We start from the raw sequence: 19,464 nt of genomic DNA on the forward strand, positions 1-19,464 counted from the left end.
TGGTAACGCTTAATATAATAATAATAAAAAACACAGAAAAGTAGTGCATTATGTGTGCATGCTTTATGGCTATCCTAGAAACATTTATGTAAAGAAATCCAGTTGATACACCAAAACGGTTTAATTTCAGACAACAACATTTGTCACGGGCGAAATCGAAACAGGGAAAACCATGGTTAACTTTACTGAATGTCAAGTATGCTCCAGTGCACAGTCTGATGGCTATTCCATGCTGGTGCATTTATGTTGTGGTCCTTAGGGAAGGTAATTTTTTCCCGTAACTTTACCTGCAAGGCAGCCAACACAATAGAATTCTGAATACTGCAGTTGTGCCTTAAAGTAACTCAGGGAAATAAGATTCCTTGAAACAATGTCTTTTCGCAGAATAAAAGCACATTTTGAAATAAAATGATTATGATTATAAATAACAGTTTAAACAACTAGTACTTATTAAACGATTAGTAGGGGCAGCAGTGTTTAATAGACTAGTCAAATAGCTGTGCACATCCCTAATACACACCTGTCCAGAGTAGAAGACACAGCTGGGATCCTGGGTGGGTTGAAGGGGTTGGTTTTGGGCCCAGTAGGTGAAGGTGACTGGTCCCTGGTCCACCCATTTAAAGACAGTGGAGTTAATGTCTGTTCCTTTTAAACCGATCCACACATCCAGCGGGCCATCTGATTGAGCACAACACACACAAGCAGTTAATTTTGAAAGGAAATCGTATGTAATCGTACATCTCACTATGCAACCAGGTCCATTTTCACACATGGAAAGGGAAAGTGAAAGTGAAAGCGAGCAGAGACGTCTCAATTTACAATTTAAGCATTTAGCAGATGCTCTCATCCAGAGTGACTTACAAAGTACAAGATCGGACTAAGTAAGTAGCGGGAACCCTAGTCAGAAAACAGCAGGCAAAGAGGTCAGTAAATAGAAAACTATTAAAGGTAGGGTAAGTGATTTGCTTTGGTTAAAATAAGTGTTAAATAGCTCTATATTCTGATAGTACTCATTGCTATAGAGTGTTTGTTCAGTATTATAGAGTGTTTGTTCAGTATTAGGAGTGTCCTTGTCTCTCCACCTCTTTATTAAACAGAAAATACATTTTCGTTTCAGTTTCGGTTTCATTTCCAATTTTATCCAACCAGGACAGAGAACTCAATCAGGATACAGATTAAACAAGTGAAATGGGAAGTGATGACACTAAGAAATGAGCAGACAAAATTGGAACTGGAACACTATACAAATTAAGCTTAAAAATGGGTACTTTCTCCTGATTGGCTGAGATTTTGACACCTACCGAAAAACGTTTTTTCTGTTTATTAAAGAGAAAAAAACACTCTATAGCAATGATTACTATCAGAATATAGTATTTTAACCTTTTAACAAAATACTTTTTGTTTTAACCAAAAAATATCACTTACCCTACCTTTAAGTGCTACTAAGTAACTAGGATACGGCGTAAGCGTCAAACCTCTAAACAACATGCTACCTAACTTACGTACTTGGCATTCTGTGGATAATAAAACAGTGTATGTACAGTAAGTATTTCTAAATAACATACACAGCATGTGTGAACATGCATGTCTAACCAACATACATCTGCATAGTATAAATAGCATCTATAATATAAATAAGCAACAATTAGTGATACAAGGACATAAGGAGTGCTAACAGAGGATGAGATGGAGTCTAAATGGTGTGTGTGAGTGCCTGTATGTATGTATGTATGTATGTATGTATGTATGTATGTATGTATGTATGTATGTGTGTATGTGTGTGTGTGTGTGTGTGTGGCGCGTGCGTGCGTGCGTGCGTGCGTGCGTGCGTGCGTGCGTGCGTGCGTGCGTGCGTGCGTGCGTGCGTGCGTGCGTGCGTGCGTGCGTGCGTGCGGTGGTGGGGGGGGGGGGGATTCCACAGCTTGAGAGCCAGAAGAGTTGTGCACTTCAAATAACTTTATTGACATTGTCAATCAGTAGGTGGGTCTAATGCTGGTTCTTCTTAATGCAAGAGTAGGGAGACCACCTCCAACAACTGCTGATGTGATATTGTACATACTCTAAAATACTGAATAGTTAAGATATAGTTTTATTCATTGAAAGAAGTCCCGGTATAGCTTCAACTGAAATATGATGCAAGACATCTATCTACCTTTATGGAAGTTAGTACTGATCATCTCCTTGGTATCAAAGGAGTGTAAACTGGCCAGAGAGACTCCGCTTCCTCCCTCCACAGTGGTACAGCTCCATAGAGCAGCCATAAACCCCTGGGGCTTATCCTTGACCAACTTGTAGCACCAGCCGTTCCATGAGATCCAGTCCTTGTCACACACCGTTTCCTTGTAAAGTGAAGTATCTACAGAGAGAGAGAGAGAGAGAACGAGAGAGAGCGATGGTTGTTGCTTTAAAAATAAAAAAGGAAGCTAAATCTGGCTTATAATCCCCACTAAATATTTCATTGGCAGGTACATTTTACAACTCTACACAGCCTGCCTACACGAGTAGACCGAAATGGTCCCAGAGAACATTAGTGAGGAACCAATATATGGAGCTAAAGTTGAAAAAGGGTTGAGTGTTCCTTGAAGAGAGGATGTAAGGTAAAATAACAAGAACAAGATTTTGGTTGTAATATTAACTTCAGTATGTGCCAGCCCATTAACTACTTAAAAGCCCCAGCATCCGTTTAAGTAGTTAAAAGGAAGTGAAAGTACCAGTTGTTGCTGTTCGGGAGGCATTGGCGAATTTCTTGCAGATGTATGGCAGCCGTTTGTCACACGCTTCAGTCTCATATCGCTGTCTAGAGTTCAGTACGCCACAGTCTGATTCAACAAACATGGAGGAGAATGGCATTCCTGTCCAACACGAAACATGTATTATTCACACAAACGCACACGCACACACACACACACACACACACACACACACACACACTTAGTGATTGACGTTTGATCCAAAGGTTATTATAGTTTTTAAAATGGGTTTGCTAGTTTAGTTTTTATTTGAAAACAATTTGAAGAGATCTTATATCCACCAGAAATACTAGGCTTATGAAATAATAAATTGACTATTTTGGGAAGATCTACAAGATCAGTAGCTATTTTTTCTATTCCTATATATAGGGCTTAAGTGGTTGTCACCACTAAAAAAGCTCAGATCAGCATTAATCTGGATGGCTAAAGTAACCTCAGAGTTAAGGACAGTGTGGCTACACTGCCAGTCTTACACAGCTCACCATATTACAATAGTTAGCAGGATTTATAAGGCGTTCCATTCAGTGTCCATAATGTGTTAGTGTGCCCAAACAAGCTCAATACTACACTGTGTCCAATCAATGGCCAGTCACAATGACCTTGTTTACAACACTGGCCTCATTGTTTCTCTGACTGACAGTGAGTCACAGTTTACAGCACTGCACCAACAGCAGCAGAGCTCTAAAATTAGCATTACACAATTCATTGGGAAATATTTTGCCTGCAAATCATTTCACATTAACAATTTGTAAACATTTCTCAAGCTTTGAAAGGGATGTTATGCTGAAATAGCTGTGACCATATCTGTTGCAGTTAATCATAATATTAAACGGAAACAAATATACAAACCAAAGAAAATTAACAATAGTAATTGTATTTTTATGGCCATCTAGCAATCTACAACTGGGTTTGTCTGTTTAACTGTCCCCTCCTCAGAAGTAAACCAGCACACGCCACTATGAGCATGACCACATGAATCAGAACCACCGTCTGCAAAAGCAGGAAATGCCTGGTGATGCAACTGAAGCCAAAGTGAAACTCATGAAGTGTGCGAAAGTTAGAAAGTAGTCGATTGTAGATATGCATGTACAAAATGAATCTCTTAATCAAACCAACATTGCTGTTTTGAGGCACGTTTGTACTTTCATTCATATTTAGCAATATTCTGTGTTATGCCAATTGATTCCTCCCCACACACATTTCTGTGTTGTCACTGCTGTTGTATCCTACTAACTCACCTACCAGCCCCCACCAGGAGGACGTAGAGCCTTTGTCCTACTCCTCCCCGCCCAACACTCCCTGCTGACAGGTGCCGCCCCAGCCCGTACGAATACGTACAGTGATAAATATCACCCTCCCCGCCCGGCTTCCCTCCCCCGAACACGTGCCAATTGTTTTCGTGTACTGTAGACTCTTGACAAAGCAGTCTGCACAAGCTGTGCAGTCCTGCCTTAAATGGATTGGACTGTTTTTCATCTCGTGCCTTGTGACATAAACGTGGGTTACAACATGGTTTCTGAGAAGGCCTTTGACTTAACCAAGACAACAACAATATACAACTTTATTTTCTTTTCATTTATCACAAAGTGTATCACTTTTCCCCAAAAAGAGATATGAAATAAAGCTAACAAAGAAAGATGATGAAATAAGATGAAGACATACTGTACAGTACATGTTATTATCACACAACTCTGGCCCATGTGTTTGTGCTCTCACCCGATTCCCATCGCAGGAAAGACAGGGGCGAGCCATCTGACCACTGCCAACCCTGAGAGGTGTCCAACTGGTGAAGACCGATCCACATCCTCTCTGGCATTCTGCCAAGACCTTCCACTACTGCAAAAGACAAACATCAAAATATGCCAGTTCCATAATGGTATGTGAAAAGTAGAGCAAATCAAGACTAGATGAGAATGGAAGGCTATTTTGGTCAAGCGAGTATAAGCAAGGCTGTAAATTGAACTTGGTTTTTCTTTGATGATAAGCAGAACAAATAAAACACGTATTTAACAAGTTAAAAGCTTCAGCCTTCGTTGATAATATTTGCATAAGATGTGTGTACGGGCGTTGCATTTTGGCTTCTTTGCATTGAATGAAACACAATTAGATAAAAGACTGTGTTGAGAACAGCACCCTGCGGTGCAGCTCAAAGAGTTCTCTACAGAATGAGAGGAAGGGGAAGCGAGAGATATTGAGACAGACAACGGCCTTCGCAAGAAATAATATTCAAACTACTGCTGTGAAATCCATTTATACAAAAGTCATTATATCATAATTAGTTCCTGTAAAACTTTATCCAATTCATCATCCTATGTCTGGGAGACAATTACAGCGCAAAGTCTAAAGTGAAACTGACAGAGGTAAATTTGGCTCTGCCTGTTATTTGGTGGCAAACAAACAATGGCGCTATTTTAGTGTGCACAGTGTGTACGTGATTGTTTTTGTTTTTTTTAATTGTCATCTTTGACATGCTTCAGTTGTGATCAAATCCAATATTATTATTATTATTATCTATTAACTCTCTTAGTGCCAAGCCCCGAGTTATACCGAGTTTTTTCTGAATGCCCTCAGTGCCAGAACGAAAAATCCAGAGTTAAAAAAATATATATATATATATATATATATATATTTTTTTTTTTAATTCAGAACCCAAGATATCATTATCTGAAGATTTGCAGCTCCATCCACTCTTTAATTAACTTATAACTGAAAAAGGCTGTATCTCGCTTCCTAAGCACTTTTTTTTTACTTTGAAAAAAAAAAAAAAATTGCTGGCACAGTATGAACATATTTTTTTATTTCATTGGCACTGAGAGAGTTAACTAGGGTTGTGCACTAATTTCACGATACGATACACGATATTGGGCTCACGATATCGATACGATACGATATATGGCACTTTTTTAATATGAAAATATATGGGGGGGGGAAAAAAAGCTTATGAAAATATATGGGGGGGGGGGAAAGCAAATGCAAACGAATACTTCTGTTTTTGCATTATTATTATTGCAAAAAAAATATATTATTAATTTTATTATTTTAAAAAAAACACAAAAACTGTTAAAAAACGATACATATCGTCACGAAAACGTATAGCGATATATCGCGGGACGATATATCGGCACACCTCTACTATTAACCCATTCAATCCGGGAAAGCATCTGCGTCATTTTAGATTTTAGCGTTGGCTATAAAAAAATAGCCGATATACAAGCTCTCATCGCTGTATATCGTGCCGCACTGTGAGCTTGTACATCTGCTATTTTTGAAAAATCTCGATAGAACTACTGATTTAGAAGGCCTTTGTAGAATCGGCGTCGGGTCTTAATGGGTAAAAAAGGTTTGTAAAGGAGAACAGTCTTACAGACGGAGGAGGAGAGGTCTTCAGGGCCAGAGAGAGTGAGCAGGTCAGCCCCTTGGCTGCGACATGAATCCAAAGCCTCGTGCCAAGTCACTGCTGCACTGGGAACAAACTCGTAGCATGATTCTCCCTCTGCCGCCATAAACAGGGTCTGGCACCCATCCTCTGTGAAGAGACAGACAGAAAGTACAATGATAGTTATTGCATGTATGTGCTATATATACTGTATGGTCTCCCACGGTTCAGCCTACATTGTAAAATCACCAGTATTCATTTATGGGTCAATTATTACACTTTTTAACACTCTGTGAATGCACTGGAGTCAAGGGGTTATATGGTACTTATCCACATGTATGAGTGATAAACTACTTGTTAGTGCACAATGGGGTCAGGAGTTTCCTGTTCTGACATTGTAATGACAGCTGATGGGAACTGACCAACCATTTCCTGTATTAGATGAGATTTACAGTAGGATGGCCTGTCCAGGCCTGTCATGTGTCCTTGGGGGTTGCACTGCTTTGTCACTCTGTCCATCAAAGCCCTAAATGACAAGCTAGCCAAACCCCCCATACCACTGCTTGTGTTTTAACTGAACATGTAACTTTTTATGATAATTTTGTGTTCATCTTTCTGAACACTATTCTTTAATGTGTCGTTCAATAGGCAGTGCACAATTGTTCTAGCCTGCAGCCGATTTCTGAGATGGGGGCGTGGCCAAAGTGGGACTCTTTGGCAATTGGTTCATACTGGATTATCCCGATCCCGATTCGTCGTACAGATTTTCAACCGAGAAACACCCGCCCTCGACAGCGTCACCAGGCCCTGAATGCGAGGCAAACGATTCAGGGGGTGGAGCCAGGCTACAATTGTTTGGCAGTCTGCGTTGTACTGTCTGTATACATGTTGTCATATTTTAAACAGCAGGATCAATAAAGTCTGTCCTATCGTATCCTCAGTTATACGTCACATGGTCTTTATGTATTGTACTTTGTATTGTCTCATATAATATCGTTATAACGTGGTGGATTAAGGATCAGATCAAGATTTCAGTGTATTCCAGGCACCCATAGACCAAAGTCTATTTCAAAAATCACAAGTCACATGGCCTTGCCGGGCCATGTGGCCCATAGGGCAGGAGCCTATCTCCTGTTTCTGCAGCACAAGGCAGCTTGACGTACAAGTTCACCCCCAGGACATGACACTGGTACGTCGCAGGGACTTAACCCTAATCCAACCCTTGATGCCGAGTGCCAAGCAGAGAGGCATTGGGTCCCATTTTTATAGTCTTTGGTATGACCCGGCCGGGGATCGAACGCCGACCTCGCGATCTCAGGGCGTTCGGACACTCTAACCACAAGGCCACTGAGCTGGTTTTTGTTAAAGTGATTGTGTGATATTTCCGGCTCATGCTTGACTGAGAGACAACAAAATACAACATGCCAGGTTTTAGACAGTGGCCCCATTTTCTTTCAGTGACATCATCGGTGGTGGCACACCAGGACAATCCAGGGGAATCCTCGTCAGGGAGACAGTGGTGATGCCAGGTGCCATTGTAGAGGAAAGGAAACTCACAGGGGGCTCCTGCAGAGTTCCCATTTGTGGTGTGAACAACTAGGAGGAAAGAGAGGAGAGAAGTGCATGAAGCCAAATCATTTATTTTAGCCATTTTAGTTCTACAACATTGTGGTACACAAAAATCATACTTGGGCCCAAATCTAAAAACACTGTGACCAGCTGGTACTAAAAGTGTGAATACTGATCTTCTACATTCTATATAAATAAATAAATAAATAATAAATAATGTAAATGTGTAACACATTGAGTGAGAAGTTGGGTTAATTCTATTACATTCTATTGTATTCTGAAATGAAGACAAGTGTTAGTTGGCCTCGTGTTGAAGCTATAAAATGTTGATCAAAGTGTAGATCAAAAATAAAACCAAGAAGTTATCATACCGGTTACAGATTACAACACTGTTTATAGCATCTCAAAGGTGATACACCGTAGTTCACTTGGATTTCCCCTAACTTTCCAAAATCATTGCACAGTTTGTAACTGAATCTTGAAAATAGGCCAATCACTAGGCCACACAGTACTTGATGAGTAATCGGTAACACCCCACATTTCATGTAGAATCCCACACGGCACAGATTCAAAAACATACTACCAAACAAGCTGTATTCACACTAAACACAAGCAAAATTCTAGCTATGCAAAACCTTTGCATAGCTTGTTCAAGTGGCATAAGGAGACAATATTTAGCAACAAATGGGTGTGGGAAACAAAAACGCAGGCTTAAAGGGCAAGAACACTTTGGTAGAGGTTTGGGTTGTGTAGTTACCTTGCCATGATGTTACTCCAAAGGTGGACAAGATATCAAAAATAATTGCTCCATTGATTAGAAATTGATAATTCGAAATTTGCTCCTCATTGACTTACATTGTACGGTAAAACAGCTCTTAAACTCACTCTTTTAGCACGTAAATGAACACGAATAAAGCTAATTCAGACAATATAGAGCATCACCGAACCCAGTACTGTTTGTTTTTTTAATAAAAAATGTTAACTTCCTACTTATTTTACTATTTGAAGATCCGGATCCGGATCTGCGAATCCAGTCCGGGTTTTCTTCTTAACTGCCAATAACGCATATATGCGTTCTATTGAATACATCACTTGCCTGCCAATAACGCATAAATGCATTCTATATTTTTTTTGATATGATATATCAAAGATTTAAACTCCTATCCACTTCCTTGTTAACTTAAAACTTAAAACATCTGTATCTCGGCTCCTGAGTACTTTTTGTTTTTCAATTAAAAATCTCTGGCAGCCAACAGCTAAAAATCTGAAATAACTCTGGCAGCTATTAATAAAAATAGCAAAATCAACAGGAAGTTAACATTTTTATAAAAAATAAAAACAGTACTGGGTTTGGTGATGTTCTATATTGTCTGAATCAACTTTGTTTGTTTTTGTTTATGTGCTAAAAGAGTGACTTTGAGAGCTGTTTTACCGTACAATGTAAGTCAATGAGGAGCAAATTTAGAATTATCAATTTCTAATCAATGGAGCAATTATTTTAGATTTCTTGTCCCCCTTTGGCGTTACATCATGGCAAGGTAACTACACAACCCAAACCTCTACCAAAGTGGTCTTGCCCTTTAAAGTTTTCATGACATTCAGTTTTACAACACATTAAAAGTTTTATCATGGTCCTTCAAACATGTATTAAAAGTTTTAACTGAAAAGTCCACTCCAGTGATCCATGGCATGATTTTTTCTCTCTGATTTCTAAAGCCTTTTCAACTGCAATGAAACAAGAAATGACAAAGTCATAATATACCCGCTTGCGGCAGGCTATTTTTGCCCCAATCTGCAGCACAAAATGTAAAAGTTGTCATTAAAATAAAATCTCAGCCATTCGAATGCAACAAAAATAACTCCACAGAGGTTCATTGGTTGGCTACCAATATAAAGTGTGTGTGTGTGTGTGTGTGTGTGTGTGTGTGTGTGTGTGTGTGTGTGTGTGTGTGTGTGTGTGTGTGTGTGTGTGTACAATATCAATGATAGTGAAAATAATTGATCTACAATCTCACAGATCTGCTATTTTCACCAGCTGATATAGTTACTTCATAATGTAGCCTACCCTTACCCAAGTCAAAACTACAGTGTTTCACTTAGAAATGTATGAACAACAAAAATGAAGACACACACACACACACACACACACCCAGGAGGACTGGTTGATAGTGTTGTATGCATTGTTCCTGGACAAAAGACCGGTGGTGACCAGTTAGTATTCATTTATGTATGAAAGAAAGAAACTATTTTCACAATAAACGAAGTGAGTCCATAGAATACAGGTAGCGTAAGGGCAGTCATGTTAAAAACATCAACAGTGGTGGAAAAAGTACTGTAATGTTTTACTTAAGTAAAAGTATCAATACTGCAATGTAACCCTAACCCTTTATAAAAGGGAAGCTCACAACTTGTCTTTTGATTTCACTGTTTGAAACAGCTAGGCTTGAGTTGTAATGTATAACTGCAAGTTTGCCCTTTTCACTACTGGCTTACATGAAAGAAAAACCCAAATGGGTCCATTTGGTTTCATTAATGTCTTTTGTAAATGAAGTATTCAATAAAACGTCATAATAAAAAATAGCAGATCTACAAGCTCACAAGGCGGCGATGCGTTGTGAGCTTGTAGATCTGCTTTTTTCTGATGAAATGCAGCTGATTTTAGCGTCATACCTTACATGAAAAATGTTGCTACAGTGACCTTGGTTGTAGTGTGTATTCATTCATTTGTAAACAGGGCAGTCATGTTAAAAACAGCAACCGTGGTGGGAAAAGTACTCGTACTAGTGTTGCCATGTATACTAATTACAAGCGACCTTGTTTTCTGTGAAGTTGCTTGTAAATGTAGGTAGTTGCTTGTTATTTGTTATTATTTTGTTGTGAGCTTGTAGATCGGCTATTGCCAAGTCGTCTATTATCAAATAGCCGATGCATATAGGTTTAAAGTGCTCATGTAGCCTAATAGTCACTTAAGTCTTTGGGCTTGTTTTCATTGACCTGGTTGCTTATTTTTCTCTCAAAATCTGGCAACCGTGTCATTGTTTAGACCAACGAAGAAGAAAATGGCGGAAGTGATCCTCTTTTCCAAGGCCCGTGTGAAAGACAGTATTATGTTGAGAAAATATAAAGTCATTACAGCACCATAACATGGTTAATAAATTTTATTTTGGGATGTACAATACATGAAAATTACGAGAGTAATAACGCGAATTGCGTCGATAACTAATGGGGAGCGGACATTAGCGCGCTTGGCTAAAAACAGTTAGTTAGTAACATCATACAAGCTAACTATTAGCCAAATTCGGCTAGCGCTCGGAGGACTGCATAGTCCCATAGCTTGGGAGGACGAGGCCGCCCGTTCAGAGTATGGGAAAGTATCCCATTGGCTTAAACGACAGCCAATGACGCAAATCTGTCGAACAAATCTGTCGAATGCAAATCAAATCTGTCGAATGCAAATTAGTCTGTCGAATGCAAATTTGTCGAATGATGAGTCGTAGGTCTGCCTCTTCATAGACCCGCAGCTTTCGCTAAGCGGGTAAAAAGAAATCTTTGCCTGCGGGTGTCGCTGTTGAGGGATTTTAACTGTCAATCATCGCTTCTGCTCCGCCCCCCCCCCAAAGGAATGGATCTAGGAGGGGAGGGGCGGAGAGGGGGCGGGATTAATGGACTGTGACATCAAAGTCCAGGGGCCAATCACAGATTACTTTTCAGCCTAATTACTCAGAAAACCACAGACCACAGAAAATCCACTGAATGTTTAAAGTTCAGCTTTTTGGGGTCTAATTGAGGTCATAAAACCACCAAAAAACATAAAAAAATAAAAAAAAAGTGAAAATGAATGTCATAGAACCTTTAACTGAATTCAGCTTCAATAAAACAAATTGGAATCTCACTCTCAATTTAAATACAAGATGCTGTCTATTGACTGTTAACAAACCATAATATCCATATATATTGGGAACTGTTATGTCCCATTTTCCTGTCCTCAAAACAGAACAATAGGATTCAGGTTATACATTGGCAATGTACCCCTTTAATCCATCTCTCTTGAAAAGTGCACTCACTCACCACGGTACGGCTGCTGACATATGCTGCCCTGGGTTCCATCTCTTGTCCAGGTGTCGTTTGGGTCACGCTTGGTAAGTACTTTGCCATTGCTATGAGTTAGGCCCATCTGGTAAATGGTGTAAACAGTGCCATCTCTGCAACGCCACCACAATGAGCCGTTCAGCCCTTTGGTGCCACAGTCCAACAGCGACAATGCCTTGGACTGTACCTCCAACCCCAGGCAAAGGGATGTGTTTACGTGGAAAAGCCGATGACCGGCTCCCCACTTCCACCACTGAGACCCATCGGTGATGTCACAGGACTCGAGGCCCACGCCGGTTGAGTCCTTTGCCACCAAACACTTCTTTGTCTCTTTGTGCTGGATGGCAAAAGCATCTATGTCTGTGGTAACAGAGGGAAAGCCATGAGTGATGATCAGTCATCATCCCAAATGAGGCCAGTGAAGTGTTTATAAATAATGATAGTATATGGAGCTGAACCATTTCACAAGACCACATTCTAATAAAGGGACTCATATGAATATTTGAGGGAGTGGCCTGATGCCAGAACGATTGCAGCTAAATGTGATGTAAACCTTTTATCCCAAAGGGAATAAAACACAACCACTGAGCATGTTGATGCTCTAAATAAAATATAGGCGAGAGAAAAAGACAGGGGAGAGGGAGACAGGGGGAAAGAGCAGTGGTGTAAAGTAACTAAGTACATTTACTCAAGTACTGTACTTAAGTACAATTTTGAGGTATTTTTTTTACTTTAGTGGAGTATTTCAAATTTTCAATACTTTGACTTCTACCCCACTACGTCTCAGAGGCAAATATTGTACTTTTACTCCTCTACAATTATTTGAAAACTAGTAACTAGATAGTTTGTAGATTTAGATTTTCTATTATTACTTACTAAACATACGTTAACCACTTAAGCTCTATATACATTTCTGCTATTTGAAAATATTTTCAAAAGATTTTACATTTTGAAAACTTGAAATGGGACAGTCTGCATAATGAGTACTTTTACTTTTTAATGTTGTACTTTTATACAAGTAAATTCTGAATACCAGACTTTTACTTGTAACGGAGTATTTCTACATTGTGGTATTATTGATACTTTTACTCAAGAGAGAGAGAGAGAGATATCAAAATAAACATGGTGAGGGGGCGGTAGAGAGACAATCACAGGACACTACTGTGCTATATGCATGCGTCCTGGGTGCTAAAAGTTAGCCCGAACTGAAAGAGAAACTATAAGCAACATGTTATTGTAGGTATCACCCTGTCCTGTGTAGCTGCTAACTAGGGGTGGGACGATATGAAAATGACATGTCACGATTATTGCGGCAAACATTATTGCGATTAACGATATTATCCCGATAATCAAACTACGCTTAAAACTTAAAATGTCACTGTTGATATAACCACTTGAATGCCCAGCATCCCTATTCTGGGGAGAACGTTCGCCAAAAATAGCCGATCTACAAGCTCATAGAAAGAAATCGATTCGTGTAAGAGTGAAATAAGAGCGTACCAAATGCGCTCTTTAACAGTCCCTTTGATCAAGTATAGATCAGTACCACTTAAAAGACTTTAAGTGGTACTGAGTTACAGCTCAGCAAAAGCTAAATCATTCCAGTGTTTGACGGAGGAACATTTCACGATAAAAAAAAAATCTCCGCGATACGATTATTGTGAGCGTTTTTTTAATCACGATACACGATAATAACCACGTTCGTCCCATCCCTAGCGACTAGGCCACATTGTGAAATGTCAACAGAGACGAGTAGTCTTGTAATTTAGATCCAACAACATGTCTTGACTTGTAGTCCTGTTTACATTGTCCCCGCCGTGGTGGTATTGAGTATTGACCGCTTCTATAGGTGTTTGGCTTATCGTTATTATTATTATGTTGGCTAACATGGTCGAAAAGCATCAAACACTGACTGATCATTTTAAATTAAAAAAAATAAAAAATCCATTGGGATTCAAAACTCACCAGAAGTCCCAGCCAGAGCACAAGTTCCAAAGAGAATTCCCGTCTCCCACACGATGAGGAGACCCAGACAAAGAGTTGTCCTGGACATGTTGACGTTCGACGTGTTCAGCACAGCATTAAGGATCTCTTTCGCTTTCATGCAGAACGATGTGTTTCTCTATACATAATAAACCCCCAAATGATCACCTTGCGCAGCTCTCTCTCTCTCTGCCTCTCTCTCTCTACCCTACCCAACCCAACTGTCTCTCTCTCTCTCCACCCGACCCAACTGTCTCTCTTCCTCTTTCTCTCTCTCTCTACCCTACCCTACCCAACCCAAATGTCTCTCTCTCTCTCTCTCTCCACCCGACCCAACTGTGTCTCTTCCTCTTTCTCTCCCCCTCTCTCAGTCTCGCTCCACACAACCCAAATGTCTCTCTCGCTCTCTCTCTTTCTCTCCACACAACCCAAAAGTCTCTCTCTCCCTCTCTCTAACTCAGTGGTTCTCAAACTTTTTCATGTCAAGGACCCCCAAATTGAAATGTATTTGGCCGTGGACCCCCATCTCAAATATTTTGTTCCAGGGATCCCCCAGAAACAAAGATTTGAGTTTCGAATGTTCGCTTAAATATATATATATATATATATATTATATATATATAAATATTCAAAGTTTTGCACACATTTCAAAAATAGCAGATCTACAAGCTTAGCATATATAGCGTGGCACCGAGTGCCACGCTATATATGAGCTTGTATATCTGCTATTTTTGAATAGCTAAAATATAAAAGGTAACGTTTTTTGTGATGCTGTATTATCACATTTTGCTGGGGACCCCCTGGAACCCCGCCAAGGACCCCTGGGGGTCCCCGGACCCCACTTTGAGAACCATGGCTCTAACTGTCTGTCAGTATCGACCTTCCTGACTGACTGGCTGGCGCTCGGCAGTGTAGCGTTCCATTCCGTGACATCATGATCATGGTGACACCCAGTGGTGTAAACAAGTAACTAATAGCCTACATAATACATTTACTTATGTTGAGGTGCTTTTACTTTACTGGAGTATTTACAATTGTTAATTGATACTATTACTTCTACTCCATCTAATTACCACTACTTTTATTTGAAAATTATTGTACGCATATTATACACAAAACGTGCACACTTCAGCCCTATATATAAAGGTATACTTCGGCTATTTGAAAATAGACGATCTGATATTTTCAAAATATGTTTTAAACATTTTGAAAACTTGAAGTGGGACATTCTGCATAATGAGTACTTTTACTTTTGGTACTTACTTTTACTCAAGTAAACGTTGAATACCAAACCTTTTAACAGAGTGTTTCTATATTGTGGACGTGGTATTGCTACTTGTACTTAAGTAAAACAATTGAGTACTTCTTCCACCACTGACTACAGGCACACAAAGTAACACAAGTAACTAAGTACATTTACTTAAGTACTGTAGGCCTACTTAAGTTCAACTTTTAGGTATTTTTTACTTCACACAAAGTAACACAAGTAACTAAGTACATTTACTTAAAGGGATATTCCACTTTCAAATAAAATAAACATTAAAAATTAATATTTTTAAAAAATGAAAAAAGTTATGGCAAAATCACGGCCCCCTCACACATTAGTAGGACACTCTAATGCGTGAGGGGGCCGTGATTTTTCCATTACTTTTTTCATTTATTTTTAATATATTTTTTAAATGCTTATTTTATTTGAAAGTGAAATATCCCTTTAAGTACTGTAGGCCTACTTAAGTTCAACTTTTAGGTATTTTTTACTTTTATACTGGAGTATTTCCAGTTTAATTTTTGTTATATATATATGTTACTTTTCAGAATTAAAAAAAAAAGGCAGATCTACAAACTCAAAATGCGCCGCATTGCGACACGTTTTGAGCTTGTATGTATGCTTGTATGTATGTATGTATGTATGTATGTATGTATGTATGTACACACGTACACACTCACACATACACTTATTTATATAGAAAAATGTGCAAGTATATTGCTATGCCTCTAATTCAAGCAGGAACAGTTAAAGGACTACTTCATTCATTTCAACCCATATAATTGGTCCTCACTAATGGTCACTATAATATGGTACAATTTTTGTCTACTTGGTCTGTGTCTCAAAGGAGGGCTGTGGACAGTTCAGAAACCTGCCTACCAGTGACATCATCGACGGGGAATCCAAAAATCCAAAGCTTTTTATTCCTGGAAATAAATAAATACAAAAAAAATGAAATTGAAATCTTGTTTGAAATGACCAACCCTGCATACCGATGATGTCACTGGTAGGTTTCTGAACTGTCCGAGGCCTCCACTGAGACACAGACCGAGTAGACAAAATGGTACCATAATATTATCATCATGAGCATTAGTGAGGACCAATTATACTGTATGAAGATAGGCTGAAAAAGGGTGAAGTGCTCCTTTAACAACTCAGATATCCCCCTACTATTTCCATTCAGTACAACAGAACATACCAATAGTCCGTGTATCAAATATACAGCATGTGCACTTTTATTTAAAACAAAAACAAATTGTAATTAAATACTTCTAAAAAGGTAATACTGCAATAGGACATTAAAATGTACAGCTCTTATGACTGACATAAGAGTGACGTTATCTTGAATTAAAAGCTACAATTGTCCATAACACAATTAATAGTATGTTTATCATCACTTTTTTGGTGTTTCTTGTAAATTGTGAATCAAATTGAAATTATCCAAAGGAGAAAATGACTGCTGACCTTCACAAATAGATCCAGATTCTGGAATACGTTTATGTTCTTCTTCTCTTCCCAACAATATAAAACTTCTCAATTATGTCAATTAATTTGCATGCGACTTGTAAACAATGGTCTGATGAACTTCAATAAAATAAAACACTAAAAACCTACAATCCTTCTTCTCAAACACAAACAAATATTTAACATGGATTAAAGCTTTTTTTTTTTTTTTACATGTCCCTGATTATTTGTACCATGGAAATTTCACCCAAACCTCTTTTATCATACTAATACAGTATTTCCCTTGTTGTGGCTCTTAAATGCAAACAAATGTGTAATATAACATACTGTAAAGGCTTGTTCCATTTCATTCATTCGAAAAACTTTATATATGCCACTACTCCATTAAATTCTCTCTTTCAGCGGGTGACAATGACATTTAAAAAAAATCAAGAAGAGACTGTTCTGAGGAATCATCATGGCGTCAGTGAAATTGTTTGCGAGAGACATAGAGAGAGACAGACAGACAGACAGACAGACAGACAGACAGACAGACAGACAGACAGACAGACAGACAGCGACAGACAGACAGGGACATTCAAGAAAATATAGAAAGTTTGAGTACTACTCTCCTGAGTGCGTTTCCAGGTCTGTGATCAAGACGTTTCCATCGGACTCTAGAGTCAGTGAGTTGGACTGTCTGTAGTAAGCGCTACCGAGGCCAGGGAGTCTGTGAAAGCGTGAGGTGTTCCTCTTGTACACAAACCACATCACTACTGCCAGCATGCCAAACACCAGTATAGCCACCAGGACTGCAGCTGGGACAATGCCATGATGTAAGCCTGGAATATAGATGAATGACATGAAGTAGATTATTTCTGTATTATTTCTGTATGTTATGTATGGTTTTTTTTGGTGTATTATGTTCATATGACCATAAATGCTCCTCTCTATAATTGAAATACATTCATAAACACCTTGGCCATAGGTCAGAAGACTGTAGTTTCTGTCACATATATGAGTTGGTCAGCGCAGTGAACCTTATTTGTACTACAGTATGTTCACTTCAAGTATTGCTGCTAACTGCCAAAAAAAAAGAAAAAAGAAATTTAATTTGTTTACCATTTAGTGGTTCCACTTCCACCTCAGTGATATCTGCAGAATAACCAACATTAGTCAAGAGACAGTTGTACACTGACACCACTTTGTGATAACCTTCTTGCAAGATGTGTCTATCAACTTTTGTTTTGCTTTCTACCCCCAATTAAGTCGTTATGCCAATTAATTCCTCCCCACACCACATTTGTGTGTTGGCACTGCTGTTGTATCCTACTGGCATACGTGCCAGTGAGGAGCCCCCACCGAGAGGACATAGAGCCTCCGTCCTACCCCTCTCGGCCAACACTCCCTGCTGACAGGTGCTGCCCCAGCGCGTAGGAGTATGTGCAGTGACAAATATCACCCTCCCCGCCCAGCTTCCCTCCCCCGAACACAGGCCAATGGTGTTTGTAAAGACGCTCGAAAAAGCCAGATGCACCGCGGTGGTGGGCAGGCACTTTACCACTGAGCTACCCGAGCGCCTATGTATCAACTTTATCTCAAACACTCACATATACAGTACATATACATATATTGTACATATGATACAAAATAGTGTATTAGCATGGTATGGCGAATAGATGTGGGCTCTTGATATAAATTGCAATGTTAAGCAGAATCAAGAGTTTGGTAAAGCGAGCAATTTTGTTGGTTTGTATAATGATGAAGCATGTACATAATGTGTTGGGGTGTGTTGTACAAAAAGTGTGATTTGTTCAACATCCCTCAGGCCTGTTTAGGAGGAGATCAGGCTAACAATGAAGCCAGATTGGGAATATGAGCAATGCAAATTAACTGAATGTAGACTGGACACAACCTTTCAAAATAATACAGACACTCAGAAGATCAATGCCAGATAATTGAGGCAAATAATTTGGTCGCAAAATATTCATCCACAAACATGACTACCTGAATGTATTTCACAGATGAAGCCGTGCCGCTCAGAGCACCGTTGCAGTTGCCACACCCCATCAAGCAACCGCCTAGTGGCACAAATGCCGGCGGTCAGCATGCTGGGATCCGGTTCGTGGAAATTCCAGAAGGAGTGTTCCGAATCCATAGGCGAGCCATCCAGCCACGCCATAGAGTCAGCTAGAATCAAATAAATAAAGCATATCATACAACTCAACAGGTATGACAATCAGGTAATCATAGAGGGATTATGGGAGAATGACTGTTCTCACTATCTGTGTTGAAATACATCCCGAGCCATATTCTCTGTTGGTGATCATGATTGTGGTCCATAAGATGGTCCATAATGAAGTTATCCACTTCATAGCCCTCGACAGTCAGGAGATCAGATGAGTTGTCTGGAAGAGAAGAAAGTTTAGTTTGACTCCAAGGAGCACCTTTGTGTGCTAACATTTGTTTGATAACTGGACAAAGAAACAAAAATGAAGGTCAAAGAAAGTCTTCTTGGCAAAAACAGACAAGGCTTCATTGACAGATTAGTTCATAATGGATGATTACAAACCAACATGTTTCGACCATAGTTTGGCCTTTGACAGTATCAGCAATTATGCAGCCGATGTGGCCCGAGTTTTAACCACTTTCAACCCAGTGTCCTTATATTATTTTGGTCATGTCATTATAGGCGAATATTTTAGTTTTCTAAAATGTTCTAAATTGTTCAAAAATAACATCTACAAAATGTCTTTAGTTATACAGGTGAATCTCATTGAGATACAAGATCTATTTTATGAGGGAGCCCTGTTCTTGGCTTCCTGTGTTTGTTTGTCTTGAGTTCCTGCATTTGGGTCCAAAAACGCCATAGTTTTGTGACAGAATAAACCAGCCATTCCTGGACCCCAGGGGAACTCCCAGCCAGAGAGAGAGGCCCTGTTCGAGCTAGTTATTATGTTTTGTCCACCCTAAGCTTGGTGAAGTCC

The 19,464-nt window shown here is 39.4% G+C and overlaps 2 protein-coding genes across 2 annotated transcripts in view; both read right to left on the bottom strand.

Annotated features, from left to right (window-relative positions):
• ly75 (lymphocyte antigen 75) overlaps nucleotides 1-14,008 on the bottom strand; it is a 33,333-nt gene extending 19,325 nt beyond the window's left edge. The window contains exons 1-8 of the mRNA XM_080427043.1: nucleotides 13,750-14,008; nucleotides 11,764-12,144; nucleotides 7,552-7,722; nucleotides 6,115-6,276; nucleotides 4,467-4,586; nucleotides 2,712-2,852; nucleotides 2,153-2,356; nucleotides 521-678 (exon numbers count right to left, since the gene is read on the bottom strand). Coding sequence (XP_080283169.1) covers nucleotides 521-678; nucleotides 2,153-2,356; nucleotides 2,712-2,852; nucleotides 4,467-4,586; nucleotides 6,115-6,276; nucleotides 7,552-7,722; nucleotides 11,764-12,144; nucleotides 13,750-13,888 — 1,476 coding nt within the window. The 5' untranslated portion in view covers nucleotides 13,889-14,008. The remainder of the gene's footprint in view (nucleotides 1-520; nucleotides 679-2,152; nucleotides 2,357-2,711; nucleotides 2,853-4,466; nucleotides 4,587-6,114; nucleotides 6,277-7,551; nucleotides 7,723-11,763; nucleotides 12,145-13,749) is intronic.
• Nucleotides 14,009-16,676: 2,668 nt separating this feature from the next.
• Nucleotides 16,677-19,464, bottom strand: part of pla2r1 (phospholipase A2 receptor 1) — a 29,903-nt gene continuing 27,115 nt past the window's right edge. The window contains exons 27-30 of the mRNA XM_080427054.1: nucleotides 18,760-18,885; nucleotides 18,485-18,667; nucleotides 17,600-17,632; nucleotides 16,677-17,319 (exon numbers count right to left, since the gene is read on the bottom strand). Of these exons, the coding sequence (XP_080283180.1) occupies nucleotides 17,102-17,319; nucleotides 17,600-17,632; nucleotides 18,485-18,667; nucleotides 18,760-18,885 (560 nt within the window). The 3' untranslated portion in view covers nucleotides 16,677-17,101. The remainder of the gene's footprint in view (nucleotides 17,320-17,599; nucleotides 17,633-18,484; nucleotides 18,668-18,759; nucleotides 18,886-19,464) is intronic.

The sequence above is a fragment of the Gymnoscopelus braueri genome (assembly GCF_963280865.1).
Source record: "Gymnoscopelus braueri genome assembly, chromosome: 1".
NCBI lineage: Eukaryota > Metazoa > Chordata > Actinopteri > Myctophiformes > Myctophidae > Gymnoscopelus > Gymnoscopelus braueri.